The following is an 18,720-nucleotide window of genomic DNA, read 5'->3' on the forward strand; positions in this document are numbered from 1 at the left end:
GATTTCGGGATTTATCTTGTGCTTATTTTGGGGGATTTTACCCCCTTTTTCCACATTTATTCAATGAAATAGCATGGTTTTGTAATTCTCCCTTGAATTTTGCTTAAGTGTAAAAACATACTTTTTAGGCCCTAAATTGGTAATTTTGATTCATTTTAATTCCATTCGATGCCTTGATGCGTGTGTTGAGTGATTTCAGGTTTATAAGGCAAGTATTGGATGGAAGAAATGAGTAGAAAAGCATACAAAGGGGGAGAATGCATGAAGAAACAAAGATTGGGAATGCATCAAAGGACGCGCACGCGTACATGCCGCTTCCGTGCAGATGGAGAATTTACCAATCGACGCACACGCGCACATGGCGCGCACGCGCCAATACTCTTACATGGCCCACTTAAAGCCAAAACGCTGGGGGCAATTTTCTGAGCTGCCCCAGGCCCAATTCCAACTCATTTCCAAGTGTATTTCATGCAGAATTGAAGTCCAAGCAATGGGGGAGCAATTAGTTTAGCCAACATGAGCCTTTAGTTAGTTTTCTAGAGAGAGAAGCTCCCTCTTCTCTCTAGAATTAGGTTAGGATTAGGTTAGATTGTTTTAGATTCATGTTTAATTACTTGATCTCATCTTGTTTCTTTTATAATTTCTCATTTCTATACCTTGATTCTCTTAATTGTGATGTTAATTTCTCATTATGCTCTCTTTTGTGATGACGAACTCATGCTGGATTTAGTTTACATTTAATGAGATTTTGATGTTGATGTTTCTTTAATTGATGAATTGAATTGTGATCTTACTTTTCTTGCACTTAGTATTTGTTAGATTTTATTATTCTTGCAATTTATGATGTTTACCTTTATTGCACTCTATGTGTTTGATGAAATGTTCTCTTTAGTTTTTGAGTAGCTTGTCAACTCTTGGTCTAAGCCAAGGGAATTGGGTAATCTTGAGTCATTAGGTACGATAGAATTGGTGATTTGAGAACCCATAGTGATCAATTTGATACCCATTAACGCTAACCCACTACTGAGTTAATTAGTAGGTAGGTTAGGACTTAAGGGTTGATGTGATCAAATCTATTTGACGTACTTCAAGCTTAGAGTAAATGTTACGTACTTAAAGCTTTTGGGAAGTAGACTTAATAGGTTGGCCTCTCTTGATTATCAATATTCGGTTTGTTGACAAGGATGGTGATCTCAATTACCCAAGTCTTAGCCAAGAGTTCTTTATCTTGCTTTCCTTACTTGCTTGCTTAATCTATTTTTCTTGCCATCTCATGAACCAAACCCCTTCCCCCCCCCCCTTTTACCTCCTTTATAGCCAATAATTAAGCACTACATTGTTTCCTAGGGAGACAATCCAGAGTCTAAATACTCCGGTTATTCTTATTAAGGGTTTGTTCTTTGTGACAACCAAATTTAATTTGATTTGAGGATCGACTATCGGTTTGGACTATACTAACAATGGAATTATTTTGTAGAATTCTGAACCGGTATAAAACCTTACCATCACGCACCAGGTGGTAGATGGGCTTTGAAGCAGGTGGAGGTGCTGTGGTGGTGGCTGGTGCAGTAGGAGCTAAAGGGGTAGCAGAAGATGTGGCTGCCTCAGCAGAGGCAGTGAGAAAGGGTGGTCGGTAGCCCAAAGCCTGGAACTTCCTGCTGTGTGGGATAATTTTCTTGTATTCGGCGGTAGGTGACTTCTCATCAGCAATCTCCCAGGACACCTCAGCTCGGCGTCCCATCTGAGTAATCAAATATAGAAGGGGCAGAGTGCCTCGAACATGGACCCTGGACATATAGTACCGGATAAACTTGAGAAGGTACAAGTCCTTGCCCTCTATCACACACCAAATGAGGGTAATCATGGCAGCTGGCACCTCAGTCTCATGAGTGCTCGGCATCACGTAGTTACTCAGAATCTACTGCCAAAGCCGAGCCTCATCATTCAGATAGATAAGCTTAATTTCCTTTGGGGCCACTATGGACTTGCTCAGGACCCATGGGACAATAGGATCAAGAGCTATAGTCCGCTTTACTGCGTCCCAGTCAAACCTCATAAATCTCATATCCTCTTCAGCCTGCTGGTAACCATCTGGTTTATCTTATTTAGGTTGGAGCTGGAGGATATCTTCTCTTGCTTCCTCGGTAACCAGAATCTATTTGCCTCGAAGCTGTACTGCATCCAGGGTCATTTTGAAATAGTTATAGTAGAATTCTCTGACCCAGGATGAGTTGACCTCAGTCAAGTTCCTCTCCAAGAAGAACCAGCCTCGCTGTTTAATTTGTTCTGAGGTGTATTGTTTGAGTTCTTCTGAAATTTTGAGGGTCTTTTCAAGGTATAGGTTCCTTGAAGTTGCGAAGACCGGATACTTCAGTTCACAGTATCTGTTGGCAAACTTGATGGGGTCTGTGGCAGGCAGAAGCTGATCAGCCTTTTTCTGCGAGGTAAAATTCTTCTCCCGCCAGGAATCATCATGGAGGATATCCAATATAGAGGTAGAGGATTTTCCTCTTTTCCTTTTACCAGTGGTTGCTTTGCCCTTTCCTTTTCTTTTAGGGTCAGACATCCTGAAAAGTAGAAGTTCCAGGATAAAGTTTAAGAAACTAAAGCAGGAAAACAGGTAAGCAAATAGGATTTTATCAATATAAGCAAAGAGGGGCAAAAGAGGAACAAAGTATCAATATAAGCATGGAGGGAGTTAAATAAATGTAAAATATTGGACTATATTCAAGTTAAAAGTTAGAGAATGAAGATCACAATCCGAAATCTATGATGTGCGGAATTGTTGTTAATAAGGAAAAACAGTAATCATGCCTTGAAATGGTTAGTTGAAAACTAATAGAAAAGTTAGAAAGTTAAAGTAGTTAGGAGTTAAAAAAAATGAAGTCAAAGTAAGTGGCATGGTGTTGTGGTTCCTAATTAACACAAATTGCATAAACTTGAATAACAAGTAACTCACATTCAAGTAAATATTGCAGATTATTGATGATAATTCATATAAAAGAATTGCAGAATGAAAGTGAAATCATCAATAAGGCGCTTTAATGAATAAGGGAATCAGAAAGAATAAGAAAGCTAGCCCGTGCATTCATGAATTGGCTTGGTTGAAACCAATTAGTGTAAAACTTAAAACCAATTTATGAATGATAGTTGAGTGAAACAATTTGCAGAAAAAAAATTGGGTAGCATTTCGGCTAAAAATTGAACGTTTCCGGGTAATAAACAGCGGCAGAAACAGTTCATATGATAATAAAATAGTGCAGAAAAGAGTAACAAATAGTAATTCACATGAGTTCAGAATAAACAAACTCAATCTGCATTAAAGAATGGTAAAGAGTAGCATATGAACAGCATTATCATCACAGGAAATTCAAAATTGCGAAACAGATAAAACAAGTAACAAGAACAGCGCAATTATCAGGCCTAAATCCACTAACCACATCCTAGCTACCTAACCACCTAAAATATACTACAATCATGCATATCTAACTATCCTAATTTGAACAGAATTTGAAAAATATATGGAATTAACTAAAAATTGGGAAAGGAATCAGTGTTCGGCAGAACCTGGTTGGTGCAGTAATAAGTGGAACGCAGAGAGAGGGTGGTGGTTCGGGTAGTGGTGGCGGTGACGCGGCGGCGCTGGGAGGCGGCACGGCGGTGGTCCTTGGTGGAGGCAGGGTAGCGGTTCGGTGGTTGGGGGAGAAAATGGGTTATGGAGAGGAGAAGAGAAGGGGGTCGAGAGGGGTGAGGGTTGTGGGGGTCGTGGTGGCCGGCGGGGGCACGGCGACGGTGGTGGCGGCTCGGTGGCGAGGCTGGGGAGGGCAGTGAAGGGAGAAGGGTGGAAGGGAAGAAGAAGGGGAGAAGAAGAGAAGGGAGGAGGGGGGTTCGGCGAGGGCGGCGCGGTAGTGGGGGTACGGCGAGGCGGGGCGGCATGGTGATTTGGTGATTCGGGAGGGGAGAAAAAGCGCTGAGGGGTTGGGGGGAAAAAAAGGGACGCGAAATGGGTTAGGGTTTCGCGTCAAAAAGGGTAAGTGGATTCAAATCGACGCGGATACGTGGGTCACGTGAACGTGTGGGTGAGGCGAAAACGCAACGACACGGACGCGTCATTGACGCGAACGCGTGAGTGAGGTATAACGAAAGTGATGCATACGCGTGGGGCACGCGTTCGCGTCGCTCAAAATTGTGCTAAACGCACAATTCCAGCGTCGTTTTGGCACAACTCTCTGTTTCCATTGGGGGGAATAATATTCACGCGATGCGTACGCGTCGCCCACGCTTTCGCGTGGTGTGTGTGAAGTGAAAGTGACGTGTTCGCGTCACTGACACGATCGCGTGGCCCAAATTGTGCCTAACGCATACCAGCCGCATGATTCCAGCCCAACTTTCTGGGCGTTGGATTGTGACGTCGATTTTAAGTTGACGCGCACGCGTGGCCTGATGTGCGGAAAACTTGTCTCTCAACAAATTTCCCTTCGGCAAGTGTACCGAATTGTCATCAAGTAATAACTCACAAAAGAGTGAGGTCGAATCCCACAGAGATTAATGGATTAAGCAATCAATAGTTGATTGATTATCCTAGTCAGACGATTCAGATTTGGATGATGAGTAAAAAGGGAATGTAAATTGCATGAATGTAAAGAAAGCAATAAAGTGCAGAAAAGTAAAATGGCAAGAAAAGTAAATGTAAGAACTAAAAATAAAATGAACATTGGGATCAAGAGATATTGCAATCCTCCGGATCAAGTTCATTCTCATCTCTTCCTCAATCAATGTATTCATTGATCTCCTTGGCAATCTTAAGTGATCGAATTACAATTCCTTGTAATTCAATCTCTCAAATCTTGATCAATAGCCAATTTCTTGGTCAATTGCTCATGAGAAGAGATGAAGTATGGTCACTGATTATACCACATGCATTTCCCAAATCAAGTGTTGGAAGGATTATAGTCACATATCCATCCACACCCAATTTGGTCCAGCATGAGAAAGCATTTCTAGCATGATCTCTTTATTCCTCTTTCAAGGTTCAGAAGAGATCCAATTATGAATAGCTTCTTTTCCAAGATAACTACCCAATTGGATGAAGATTGAAAGCTCTCTAGTAAAATCAAGAGAAAAGAAAGAAGAAGAAGAATAAGAACTACACTTAATCCATTGAATCACAATAGAGCTCTCTAACCCAATGAAAAGAGTTAGTTGATCATTGCTCTACCAAAATAGAAAAGAAAGAAAGTGCAGAAAAGTAAAGATGAAGATTAAAACTAAAATTGAAACTTCAAAATTTCATAAATGAAAAGTACAAAGAAAAGAAACTACTCCTAAGGAAGAAAAGAAGAGAAAAGGAAGAAGAGTGGTTGAGGGGAGGGGTCCGAAGACCCACTCCCATTGGAGTGTGCCAATTCACAGAAGTTCGAATTGGTCTTCACTCTCTCCCCCTTCCTTCAATTCTCCAGAATGCTTTCAATGTAAAAACTAAGGCCTTTATATAGGCTCTCCTAAATTACAAAATGAAATTAAAAGCAAATTACAATTAAATGAAAATTCCTATTCTAGATGCTTCTTGTGGTCTTGATTGGTTGACAATTGTGGGCTTGCTTGGTTGAGCTTTGAAGTAGACTTGAGGGAGAAGTAAGTCAAGTTGAGGTCCAGGTGCTAAAGTTAGTACTAAAGTTAGCTACACTAACGCTACAAGTGTGGCGTTAGTGCTAAAGTTATTGTGGCTAACGTTGCACTTGCTGCCCAGTTGGTGTTTTTGGGGCTTAAAAGATGCCTCTTGTTTGTGCTCCAATTTCATGCCCACTATAGAGTATTATATATCGTTGGAAATCTCTGAATGTCATCTTTCTAACGCAACTGGAATCACCTCAATTGGATTTCTATAACTCAAGTTATGCTCCTTTGAAGTGGACATGGTCGCTGGCATAGTCGCTAGCGTTAATGGAAAACGTGAGTCCCGATAACGCTAGCGACCAAGGGCTTAATATTTCCAGGTTCTGGAGCTCAAAATCAATGTCCACCCCATACTATTATATATTGTTAGAAAGTTCTGGATGTCTACTTTCCAACGCCTTTGGAAGCGCATCATTTGGAGCTCTACAACTCGAGTTACACTTCTTGGAAGGTGAAGAGGTCAGTTGGCCTTAATACAGGTTGATACCATGTTCATCATTGCACTTTTGGGGCAGGTTTTCTCCCTCAAATTTAGTGTCAACCATGTAGTGCCATATATGCTTGGAAAGCTCTGGAATTCTACTTTCCAATGCCACTGGAATCACCTCATTTGGAGCTTTGTGGCTCAAGTTATGCGTGTTTGAATAAGGCATGGTCAGGCTGCCAGGTGGGACTTTTGCCCACGTTAACTTAGTTAACATGGAAGTTAACGTGGGTCTTTTTGCTTCACCAACATTAGTGGAACTCACCTTTTTCACTAACGTTGGCATTCCCCTTTCCTTCCACGTTAGTTCCCACGTTAATCTCACTAACGTGGAGACTAACGTGGGTCTTCTAGCCTTCGCAAACGTTAGTGGCACTCTCTTTTTCCACTAACGTTGGCGTATACCCCTTTCGCAAGCGTTATTGGGGCTCACCTTCCCCATTAACGTTGCTTGGTGCCTTTTGTCCCTACGTTAGAGTTCACGTTAGTGTAGCTAACGTGACTCTTAACGTGGGTCTTCCTTGCTATCGTTCCATGCTCTCCTTCTTCAAAGTTAATGCCACTAACTTTTCTCCCTAACGTTGGGGCTTTCCTTCCTTCCACGTTAGTGCCCACGTTAGTGTAACTAACGTAGCCACTAACGTGGCTCTTCTCTTCTTCTTTTGGCCTGAAATCAATCAAATAAAGTGCATCAAAGTCTTGCTCTTAATCATGGGATCATGCATCATCCAATTTATCATATAATTCATGCAAAATTCTCATGAAATCATGTAAAGTGCACAATGTATGCTTGAATCAAGATGTAAGTGAATATCTACCCAAAACTCGCTTATTTTCTAAGATAATGCATGAAACTACCTTAAAAACAGTAAAGAAAAGGTCAGTGAAACTAGCCAAAATGCGGCATCATGGCCCATGCACATGCGTGGGGTGCTTTTTTTTTATGCAATATGCAATATGCAATATGCAAGATGCAGATGTCATGAATGATCCTAGGGAAAATAATATAAAATAAAATAAAATGAAACTAGAAACAAACAAAACGAAATAAAATTAGAGTTGAAAAAGGAACGATTATACCGTGGTGGGTTGTCTCCCACCTAGCACTTTTAGTTAAAGTCCTTAAGTTGGACGTTTGATGACCTTCTTGTCATGGCGGCTTATGCTTGAACTCATCCAAAAATCTCCACCAACGTTTGCAATTTCAATTCCTTCGGGGTCCCAGACTAGGCATGTAAAGCCTTTGAATGAATCCCAAACTTTGCTTTCACTTTCGCTTTTATGTATATTGTTCCAACCGGGTGGTACACAACCTGAATTTCCTCTGAGATACCCAAACTTCTTCTGAAATCCATCCAATCGAGTTCTATACCAATCCTTGCACTTCCAATTGAAGCGTGGAACCTTATTGAACCTTACTTGCTAACTATTGTTACCAACCATCTCCCTCTTACTCTTAAAATTGCAAAGAGCTCTAAGCTGGCCATCTGTTTCAAGCAAACCATATTCAAGTGGAAAAGTAAAGATGAAGGCTAAGGATTTTACCCACTTGAAGTTTGTATTAGGTTGTAATGGTCGTGGGAGAGGTGTTTCCAGTGGTTCTTCAAGCTCCACTTCCTTGTACTCCTCTGTGAATTCTTGCAATTCCTGGCAGATCTCTTTAATTGCAACCACGTCTTGATCAATGTCTTCAATGTCTTCCTCATCACTCAGGTCATAAGTTGGAGGTTGAGAAAAATCTACCTCTGCATCAGCTTCATATTTACTTGGGGAAGAATCTTCTAGCTCAAAGAGTTCAATTGTGACTGCAAGGTCATCATTAGAAGAACTTGATTCATGATCATCATTACCAAGGAAACTAGCTTCTTGATTTGTTCCGTCCAGTTCTTCATAAGATACATGCTTTGGGGGTTGTGCACTATCATCATTAGCATCGATTTCAAATTGCTTGACGGAATTGTCCACAATTCTTAATTCCCATGGAGGTTCAGCGTCTCCTAAGTCTTCAACCAATTCATCTTCTTCGATAATTGCAGCTTCCTCTACTTGTTCCAGTACAAAGTTATGCTTCTTACTGTCCACCGGAGCTTCTAATGTCTCCTTCGTATTGGGGGCTATTCGGTTTATCGCTTGCTCCAATTGATGAAGGGTTGCATGAAATTTATTTACTGTGTCCTTGAAACGGTCATGTGCTTCTTGGTTTGATGGACATGGATATGGTGCATATGGAAGTGGTGGTTCTTGCGAGTAGTTGGATTGAAATTTGGGTGGGATAGAGTTGGGGGCATATGGAGGTGAATGGTTTGTAAGTGGCTTGTGAGTATGGTGGTTCGAAGCTATGTTGAGGAGGTGGTTTATAGGCGTATGATGGGGCTTGTTGGTAACCACAAGGGGTTCCACTATATCTATCATCTTGGTATACACCTCGAAATGGCTCTTGACCATAGTAAACTGGTGGGGGTTGGTTGTCACGAGAAGGTCCACCATAACTATTGTCTGGGTATGCATCGTAGAATGGTCGTTGTCCATGGTATCTTGGAAGGTGTTGTTGCCGAAAGGGTTGATCAGATCCTCGTGGCTCCTTTCATCTTTGATTGGTTCAACCATGATGCATATTCCTGTTGTAGCTCCCATTCCTTGCAACAACATTAGAACCAAATTCAAAGCGACGGGGGTGAGAACTCATAATAGCTAATGAAAATTAAAAACAAAAATAAAAGCAAATAAATAAGCAAAATAAATTATTTACAATAACCAATAATAAGGCACACAATTGCGATTCCCCGGCAACGGCGCCATTTTTGACGAGAGGACTTTTGCCAGTAAAGAAATTTTATAAAAATAATCACGTTGTAAGTATAGTTTCTAAACCAACAGAGAATCCTTTCGTACAAAAACTTTGGTTGTCACAAGTAACAAAACCCAATAAAATTTATAACTGAAGTATTTAAACCTCGGGTCATCTTCTCAAGGAATTGCAGGGAGGTATGATTTATTATTGGTTATGGAAAAAGGTATATTTTTGGGTTTTTGAAATAGGGAACAAGGAATTTAAATGGCAAGAAAAATAAATTAATAATTATAAAAAAAACTCTTAGCAAGGTATGAGAACCGGAAATCCCATCCTAGTTATCCTTATCAGGTGTGATGAAAATTGTTTATCGCTCCCACTTAGTTAACCCTTACTAAATAAAAGAAAGTCAAGTGGACCAATCAATTTGATCCTCAAATCCTAGTCAACTCCTGTGGAAAGACTAGCTTTAGAGCGATCCAAATCAATCAGCGAGAATTCCAATTTTCAATCAACTGCTGAGTTTGACAACTCAAGTATTACCAATTACTTAACCAAAGCCAAAAAGGAAAAAATCTAAATTAAATTGAAAGCATCATAAAATAGAATAAAACAATCATAAATCTGAAATATCTCGAATTATATTAAATAGAATATTCAAATCTAACATGAAAAAGTTCATAAGCCAATTTGGCAACATAAGTAATTAACAAGTAAAAGCATTAGAGTAACTAAAAGTAGAAGAGAACATAAAATTAAGGTAAACATTGAACCTGGAATGGAGTAATAACCATAGAGAAAAAGAAATCCTAATTTTAAAACTTAAGAGAGAGGAGAGAACCTCTCTCTCTCTCTCTAAAACTACATCTAAAACCTAAAATTCTCTATTCTGAATGTTGTATCCATCGTTCTTCAATCGTCCCCGTTGATTTCCCCATTCTCTGGCTTATATTCTGTGTTTCTGGGCTTGGATTTGGGCCGAAAAAGGGTCCAGAAATCGCTGGGGGCGACTTCTGCAATTTTCTGCACGTAACGTCCGTCACGCGTGCGCGTGGGTCACGCGTGCGCGTGGGTCACGCGTTCGCGTCATTTGGAGTTTTTCCTTGTCACGCGTACGCGTCAGTCACGCGTCCGCGTCGTTTGTGTTCTGCGCCAAGCACGCGTCCACGTCGTCCACGCGTGCGCGTCGCTGCCTTGTCTTCAAAACTCCATTTTTGTGCTTTCCTTCCATTTTTGTATGTTTCCTTTCTGTCCTCTAAGCCCTCGAGCCCTATAAAGCCTGAAATTACTTTAACACACAGATCACGGCATCGAATGGTAATAAAGGATAATTAAATTTAACATTTTTAAAGTATAGGAAACATGTTTTCACATATATCATAAAATAAGGAAGGAATTATAAAATCATGCAAATCCTATGAATAAGCGGGACAAGAATTGATAAAAACACTTAATTGAGTACAAGATGAATCATAAAATAGGGTTTATCAGTGACAATATCAAAGATAGAGTTAGAGCTTATGGAGAGAAAAAAGATTTATAATTGTTTGCTTTTTTTTTCTTTTGTAATAGAAAAAAGAAGAAAAGCGAAACACTCTTTTGATATTTGATAAAATGCACGAGGAAATTTTGAGCCAAACTGAGTAAGAGTATAACCAGTTAAAAATAGACACGACACGAAGCATATAGATCCAATAATTAAAGGGAAAATCCAACATGTGAACCACCAATTTCCCCTCTTAACGAGTGATTAGTTAGGCTAGGGTGCTTTTCTTGTTTTGATGTTATACTAATTGAGAATCCTGCAGGTATTCTTAATTTATCTAACTTTATTATCTTATATATAAACTTAGTCGCCCAGTTCTCACTTTCACTTTCTAATCTTACCTTATAAGTTCTAAAAAGCTAGGTTGATTAAATTATTTGTCTATGCAAGCAGAAGTACACAATAAAAGGCTTAGATTTCCTTGGCATCAAGGTATCTAGTTTTAGTCAAATTGGTAAAAAGAATCGAAATCAAACAACCTATGCCACGAGCTTTTTGACCAATAGCCATGGCCAATGGTGGTGTGGCATCATATTCCCCTTTAATCACAAACCTAACAATGTAACAACTTTCGACCCCAAAAATAATCTCTAATTATTAAATCGTTAATAGAACTATCTACTGATTTTATTAAAGATAAAAATATTTTCAAATATGATAAAAATAACAAAGATTACAATTTTTTTATAAATAATAAATCACTAATAAATTTAACAAATTATTTATATATTTGATTTAAAATTTTATAAAAATATTTTAAAAACCATATATATATATAAACGAGATCAAAATTTAAACTTCAGATTTTTTATTTTTTAAAATATTTTTGGATATTTACACCAAAAAAGCATAAAAAGTTCACTTATTATAAAATAACTAAATTTTAAGATAAAATATATGAATTTTATAACCATGCTTACAAAACATTTAATCAAAATCTGGTTTTTAAAATCTCTTAAAAACATATACTTAAGAGAGATATTTTAAAATATTTTAAAAATACTTTAGTCATTAACAAATTTATAAATTTAAAAGATATTTTTATTAGTTTAATAATTTAAGATAATTTTCGTATGTTTATCTTGCTCCACTATTTGAATTTAACAAGTTCATTTTTGAGGATTAGTGTTGTATTTTTTATTAATTAAATAAATTTTAATTTTCTATTTATTATATACTTAATAATTCAGATTTAAAATTTAATATTTAAGATTTAAAATTTATAATATTTTATTTATTTCCTTTTTTTTACTTTATAAAAGTTAATTTTGAGAAAATATCCCACTCCTTTGACGAAAGAGAAAAGCACCAAACATACTGCTAAATGCTAATAATACCTCAAGATTTGGGAAACAGCTTGCTTTTTTCTTTTTCGGTACAGACTTTTCTTTAGGTCATCCAATTCAGACTAACATATGAGAAAGAAGCTCCAATAATGGTTATACGACCCTACTCAACTATACAAAAAAATGTGCTTCATTTGAAGATGTAAAGCACTGAATTATAATAGTACCCCCGGAATATAAAATAGATAATAGACAATATTGACTCGAGTCATCTACCCCAAAATAATAAATTCTCATGTGAATAGCATTTTGAGATCTTGAATCCTAGCAGTCCGAACATCATCATCAGTAAGGGCACCCGCTATCATTCTCTCTTTTCTGGCCTGCAATTGTTGCAAGCGGTCTTCCACTGTGCCCTGTTCACAGTAACCAGAATCCATAAATCAACCAAAACGCTCCGGGAGGAGGGAATAAACTACAAAAGAATGTGCAAATTGAATCCTGGTGCAGAAAAGTTCAAGACACAATCTGACATGACATAAGAATTGGACGAAATAACTTGAAAAAAAAACGTGAAAAATGTGAAGGCGTCTTTTTGTCAATTAAGATACCAATGCTAAACCAAAAATTAAGGGAAAGAAATCAAAAGCAAAAATAGTTATTCTTGCATAAAGTTTGACTTTAAGTAGCTATCATTGTTTAGTAGTGTCAAAGGGGTCACCCTAATTAAAAATAAAAAAAAGGTGCAATACTGTTTAGGGTTAATATGCTATTGAGTAGCAATTTTGAAGATTCAAAGTCCAAAGCCAAAATCAGAACATTTGACTCATGACAAATTGGATTCTGGGTTTTTAAGCAGTTCAAGATAAAATGTAGTATTTGCTAACGTCTAACAGTTCTAAGGTAGGTGAGAAAATGCATTAGCTAACCTTGACAATGAATCTTCTAACAACAACCCTTCGCTTCTGTCCAATGCGATAAATTCTCATTATTGCTTGTTCCTCAACTGCTGGATTCCACCATGGATCCTATGTAAACATTAGAAAGAGTTAACACACTGAAAAGATACATGTTACATATATTGAGTAGAGGGGGAAGAAAGGGGAGCCGGTTTAGGCTATATACCATAATAAAAACATTTGAGGCTGCAGTTAAGTTTAAGCCAACCCCACCAGCTTTTAATGACATCAACAAGACCTGAAAACAAAAAACAAAAGGAATACGTAAAAATGAGTGTTGATATTCAGGCCTTCAGGAGTAATATTTTATCATTGTAAATGTTGTTTCAAATAGAGATTTCAGTTACCCTTATCTCTTTTGTATTGAATTCACTCAGAACATTCTCCCTCTGTTTCTGGGTCAATTTGCCATCGTATCTCAGAAAATCAATTCCTCTCCTTCTCAGTGGATTCTCCAACAGATCAAAGAACGATGTCCATTGACTGAACACAATACTTTTTTCACCAGGGGATGACTTCTGAATGTTTTGCAAGTAATCCAAGAGCTTTGAAACCTTTGAAGACTCTGTCATATTGTTTGCAATATCAACCTTGAACGTGCTTTCAGATGGACAAATAATGAGATCACTTTTCCTGAGTTGCTGACGACAGATTGCACATTTACCACCCTCAGATGTCCCCCAGTGACTGAATAGGCATTCTCTACAGAACCTATGTGCACAAGGAGTAAACACAGGATCATCTGGTGCCTCCATGCATATAGGGCATTCCAAGATTTCACCCTTTTGAATAAGCTCCAAGACCTCCTCAATGTATGCACGAGATTGCATGGAGCTCGAAGTAGAATCAGTATCGATAAGGAATTTTCTAGCGAGTTTATTCAACTCTGCTTGTTTCTGTGGATCATTTTGACTACTGCACATGTTAAGTGACTCAGCACTTGATTGCAAGAATTTTCTTGCAAGTCTGCTCAAGTCTGCATATTTCTCTGAGTTACCGCTGCATAAATAAGGCAATTCATCATTAAATAGACAGTATATGAGAGGAATGGATATTGGGAAGACAAAAAAGGTAGGGAGAAATTTAATGATTGCCTCACTCACCACATAACCAAAAATGGATGGTTACAACACCGTCTCAATTGCAATAGCAGGTCAAGGATATTTGCATAGTTGTGTAAAACCTTTCCTTGTGCAACATAATGATCAAATTGAACCTGTTTGATTGCATAAAAATGTTTAAGATTCATGACACAGATCCCAGACAAGAATATACTTAACAAATATCCAAACTGCTTAAGCAGAGGATCAATTTCAGGCATAAATTATAAAACAGTGAACAATTACTAATTTACTAAAAAGAATGTAAAACATATCAAAAGATAATCTCAATCACCATCAAGAGCCATTGCACAAAACTTACCTTAGATCTAGTGAAGAGGGCTTCATAGAAATCACGTTCAGATTCTGACTGTTCACACTCAACAAAATGAGTATCAACTGGTGGCAGGAGAAGAATGGGCCTGGAAAAATATTGCAATATAAGTATCATGATAAAAATGATTTTAGATGGCAAAAGAGAGAATTTAAGGGAAATGAGTACCTCCCGTGCTTATCCTTAGTTTCCTTAGTTCTTCTTAACATCATTGTCCTTAAGATGGCCTTTACCAATTTCAAGGCTGTTGGCTCGTTGTTCTCGTAAGGCCTTTGAATCAATTTATTCCACCTACACAGTTGCAAATTATAAAACAACGAATGAACCATTAAAAACCAGTACAGTTTCCACTAAAAGGCCTCTACCTAGAACAAACATTATCAACTTATATCAACTAGTAGGCCATATGTTCTTTACATACCATGCCCAGTTGCACCAAGGTTCAACACGCAAGAAGCACAACAGGCTGAATAGGTCTTCCAAGCTATTCTGAAATAGATAAAAACAAAAGCATAAGCAATGTGCCTGAAGGTGAGTCATTTCACATTTCAAAGAAAGACATAAAGTTTATTTCCACATGGAAGAATATCTCAACTTGAACTACAATGTAAATGGAAACATAATGTTCAACAGATAATCAGAAAGACAAACCTGAAGAGGGGTTCCAGTTAGACACCAGCGGCAGTGTGAGGTCAAAGCAAATGCAGCCATGGCACCCTGGCTTTTATGGGCTTTAATAGTATGAGCTTCATCTAGCACAACCCTGTACCACTGGACCCCGTGGTAGATACTATTCTCTCCATCCTGGTTTCAACAGTCACGGAGCACACAATATGAGAAAGCTTACTGTGCTTTTAAAGAAATGCAAGTATAAAGGAAAATATCCTTACATTTTTATATGCTCCTGACAGGACATTATATGTTGTTAAGACAACATCATGCCTTGCAAGCAACTCAGGATCAGTGGTTCTACCCCCACCATAATGAACAAATATGGAGAGACTGTCTTCTTTTGAATGTGTTTCAAGCTCATCCTGTATAAATTGAAAGCTTAAGAACTACTTTTGTAAATTATAAGATGATGCTGAAAATCAGTGGTGGTGATTTTTCCCTTGATGCTGAAAACAAGGATACTCACCTTCCATTGACCTAATAATGCCACCGGACAAACAATAAGAGTGCCACCATTAGGCCTATATATGCTCCTCCTCCTACAAGTGATAAGACTATCATTTTCTGAGTTAACCCTGCCTGTGTTAGTGAGAATCAGAGCAATTGTCATGACCGTCTTTCCAAGTCCCATTGAATCTGCTAGAATCTATATAAATAAAAAGTGTTTATAACATTATTTCATAATTAACACACTCCTCAAACTGTATAATATGTAGAAATCTGATAAGGCTGATAGTCTTGAAACAAACTAACCCCTCCTCTTGCCATCTGTGTAGCTCTTGGAATTGTGGTTGTTGCTTCTCCAGTGAAGATATTCACATAAATCATTCTTCTGTTAAGGATAATGTCAGGATTTGTTCCCCACTGATATTCATCGAAAGGATTTCATTTAGATTATTATTAGAGAACATACCCCTCACATATTTTGTAGGCAGACCAGCAAGGATTAAGATTACTCTCAGCACTATCGGCCCTATTCCCATTTTCTATCTCTGACATCCAATAGAGAGCTTGTTTCTGGTAAGGCTTTAGAACACACGTCAGTGTTCGTGGCGCATCCTTCTCCTATAGGTACAAGAATTGGACACACGTTGATAAGATGTGAAATATAAGTAACTGAAAATTTAAAAGCTGAAGAGCTTTTTACCTCCAGGTCATAGATTTCTGAAGCTCCAATGAGCTTATTCAAAGCCGACTCTGAAAGAGATTGTTCATTCTCATTCTGCTCCGGAATCTGTTGGACACCCTTTCCTGATTCAGCCACCTTTCTTTGCTTGATCATATGTAAGGCTACAGCTTCACCTGGGTCAACCTGGCAGCTTCAACAGAATTAGACTTCCGGGGAAGCATTTATTTCAAATGCATTTAAATAATTTTCTTAACAATTATTATGAAAAGTAGAAATAGTTAAAAAGGAAGGAACAGATTGTGTAGCATCTAGCAAATACCTCAGTATTTCTCGACCGCTTTTTGGAAACATCATCAGGGGTGAAATAGGCCTGGGAGAGGTTGGGGGAAATACCCTCGTTATAAATGCAAAATAAAGAAACTACCAAAACGAATGAAATATATAGGTCTATAATCTATTACCTTCTGATATGGTTTAATCTCTAGCATTTTGAACAGTTGAGGAAGTGGCTTGATGGTAGAGCTACGGTTGCGACAAGCTTCTATGCTCCACGAGTTTTCAACACATTCTGTGAATACAGATTGGTGAATATAAAAGCTGCAAACAAAAACAGGGGGTAAATTAACTATCTAGCTTCGTCTACAAAATACCGTATCAAGTTAAAGATAATCAAAAGGAAATAAATAAGGGATTATATGAACAATCAAGATTTTTTCACATACCTCACTAACAGCATGATTTCTTGCATCATTTTGAGGCTATGTGGTACACCTATGCATCGCCCTCGAACCTGAACAAACCCAGATTGCACAAGAGGAACTACAGTGTTCGCCCACTCCATTGGAAGCCTCCCAACCTACAGAATAGAATTCCAACCACACAACAAACGCAACACCGTCAGCTTCCAAATAATTTCACACCATAAACAGCTCTCAAAAAAAACAAAGCTAAAATGCACCAAAACTTGCCCAACAATTGTCATGTCAAGTAACGACTCGTTTTTAGCCAAGTTACAAATAAAATTCTACAAAATCATAAATTTCAATTATATCAATTTTGCTACATACGCCACATTGCAATGTCAACACATTTACACAAGTCTTGATGGGTTTAGTTCTAATAAAAATCGGATAAAAAAACCCTAAATTATTCTACTAAAAAACCGGTATTAATTCTTCATTTAAAAGGCCAAATTAACTAATAAAAAATGAATTTTAAAACTACAAACATCAGATGAAGATGTATTTATCTAATCAAACAATTAATATCAAATTTTACCAATCCGGAACGCTTAGTTGAGATGCGAACGAGGGATTGAGACTTGCGAGACGAATTAGATCGAGGGAAATCGAAGTGAACGATCTCATTATCTACCAATCGCCGCACTCCCTTCGCCATCGAAAGAGCAATCTCCACCTTTCTTCCCATCAGCAACCACCCTTGCGGCACATCGAACTCACCGTCCTCGAGTCCTGGAATCCTCTCTTCAACCTTCTCCTTCTTCACTTCAGCATTACGCGCTTGATTTAAACTCAGAATCGCTAGGTCGCCATCGTCGGCGACTACCGGTTCCTCCTTGACGCGAACAACAACGCTCTCAGCAACTGGTTTCATAGCCTCCTCTTCCGACGCAACTTTCGTGTTCGTAGCCTTTAGAAACTCCTCAAATGACATCATAGAGCGTTTACCTTCGCCTTCGGGCTCTTGTTGCACAATCTGCGTTTCCATCACCACCTCCGAAGTAGAATCTCCGTCGTCCTCGAAACGCGTTTCTTCTTGTATTTCAGAAGAAACGTGTTTCGAATCTGCTTCCTGTTCTTGCGGCTTTTCCTCATTCGCGTTGTTTCCGGTGGTTGTTTCGCTTCCTCTGGGTTGATTCGGCGAGTCGGCAGGGTTGTGAGGGGCAAGGACACGGGTGCTAGTGAGGGCGCGGACCACTGTGAGGGGCTGGGCGACAATGACAGGCTTGCCGTTGAAGGATACGACGTCGTCGCTTTTGGAAGGGGTTAGAACCTTCTGGAAGGCTCCTCCTCCTTCTTTTCCTTCAGTTACTGAATGTTCCTCCATTGGTTAAATTGTATAAGAGCCTTAAAAGGAAAAAAATGAAAATGGAGAAGTTTAAAAGAACAAAGCGGAGAGGTTATGACTTATGAAGACCATGAAAGTAGAGAGTAGAGAGTGGAAATGAGACTGTATAAAGGTGTTTCGCGTTTGAGGTTTATAAAGGAAGAATAGAATATGAAGTGGGCGGGATTTTAGAGAGTGAACGTGGCGCCAAATCCGTTTAACCTTTTGCCGCTGTTTTTAATTCTTTTTTTCCTTGGTTTATTTGCAAGATTTTACCGCAAAGGCGCAAATCCAATTTATCATTGCCTACCTTCGGGCGCAGTTTTGTGTGTGCGTGTGCGCTTTTTATTTTCTATGTGGAGGGCTGGAATGAGTTGAAGGTAGTTATGGAGGAGGAGGAGGGGGAGTTTTACTTTAATGTGGTATCAATGCAAAAGGAAATCAGACTGTGCGAATGGAGGACGGGAACTTGGATCCTCCGATTTGCATGCACTTAAGCGGACCGTCCGATTTTTGCATAGGCAAGCCATGTGTCGCTGAGTGCTTGCTCCTCACAAACGGTGCCCCTTTAACCCAACCAAATCCGGTGCATGCGTACTAAACGAGTTCAGTTTCATTTCCTCCCCCACCAACACACACAACTCCATCTTCTTTCTCCCTCAACGTTTTGGGCAGC

General features: G+C 38.7%; 1 protein-coding gene across 1 annotated transcript; it reads right to left on the minus strand.

Annotated features, from left to right (window-relative positions):
• Nucleotides 1-11,841: 11,841 nt before the first annotated feature.
• On the minus strand, nucleotides 11,842-18,504 carry LOC107625257 (DNA repair protein RAD5B). The gene is made up of 18 exons (XM_016327852.3): nucleotides 17,256-18,504; nucleotides 16,700-16,833; nucleotides 16,439-16,574; nucleotides 16,297-16,347; nucleotides 15,996-16,160; nucleotides 15,762-15,913; nucleotides 15,602-15,680; nucleotides 15,315-15,494; nucleotides 15,067-15,210; nucleotides 14,828-14,980; nucleotides 14,598-14,665; nucleotides 14,345-14,467; nucleotides 14,165-14,264; nucleotides 13,846-13,958; nucleotides 13,090-13,741; nucleotides 12,909-12,980; nucleotides 12,713-12,811; nucleotides 11,842-12,199 (listed from the first exon to the last, which is right to left on the minus strand). The coding sequence occupies exons 1-18, from the start codon at nucleotides 18,042-18,044 to the stop codon at nucleotides 12,077-12,079; spliced, it is 3,333 nt and encodes a 1,110-aa protein (XP_016183338.1). The 5' UTR covers nucleotides 18,045-18,504; the 3' UTR covers nucleotides 11,842-12,076.
• Between the last annotated feature and the right edge of the window lie 216 nt (nucleotides 18,505-18,720).

The sequence above is a fragment of the Arachis ipaensis genome, chromosome B2 (assembly GCF_059453495.1).
Source record: "Arachis ipaensis isolate K30076 ecotype BB chromosome B2, ASM5945349v1, whole genome shotgun sequence".
Classification (NCBI taxonomy): domain Eukaryota; kingdom Viridiplantae; phylum Streptophyta; class Magnoliopsida; order Fabales; family Fabaceae; genus Arachis; species Arachis ipaensis.

Coding starts and splice junctions, on each gene's coding strand:
- LOC107625257 (XM_016327852.3), bottom strand. CDS start 18,044: ATGGAGGAACATTCAGTAACTGAAGGAAAAGAAGGAGGAGGAGCCTTC. Junction 16,834..17,255: donor CAACTAAGCGTTCCGGATTG/GTAAAATTTGAT, acceptor TCTATTCTGTAG/GTTGGGAGGCTTCCAATGGA. Junction 16,575..16,699: donor GAAATCATGCTGTTAGTGAG/GTATGTGAAAAA, acceptor TTTTGTTTGCAG/CTTTTATATTCACCAATCTG.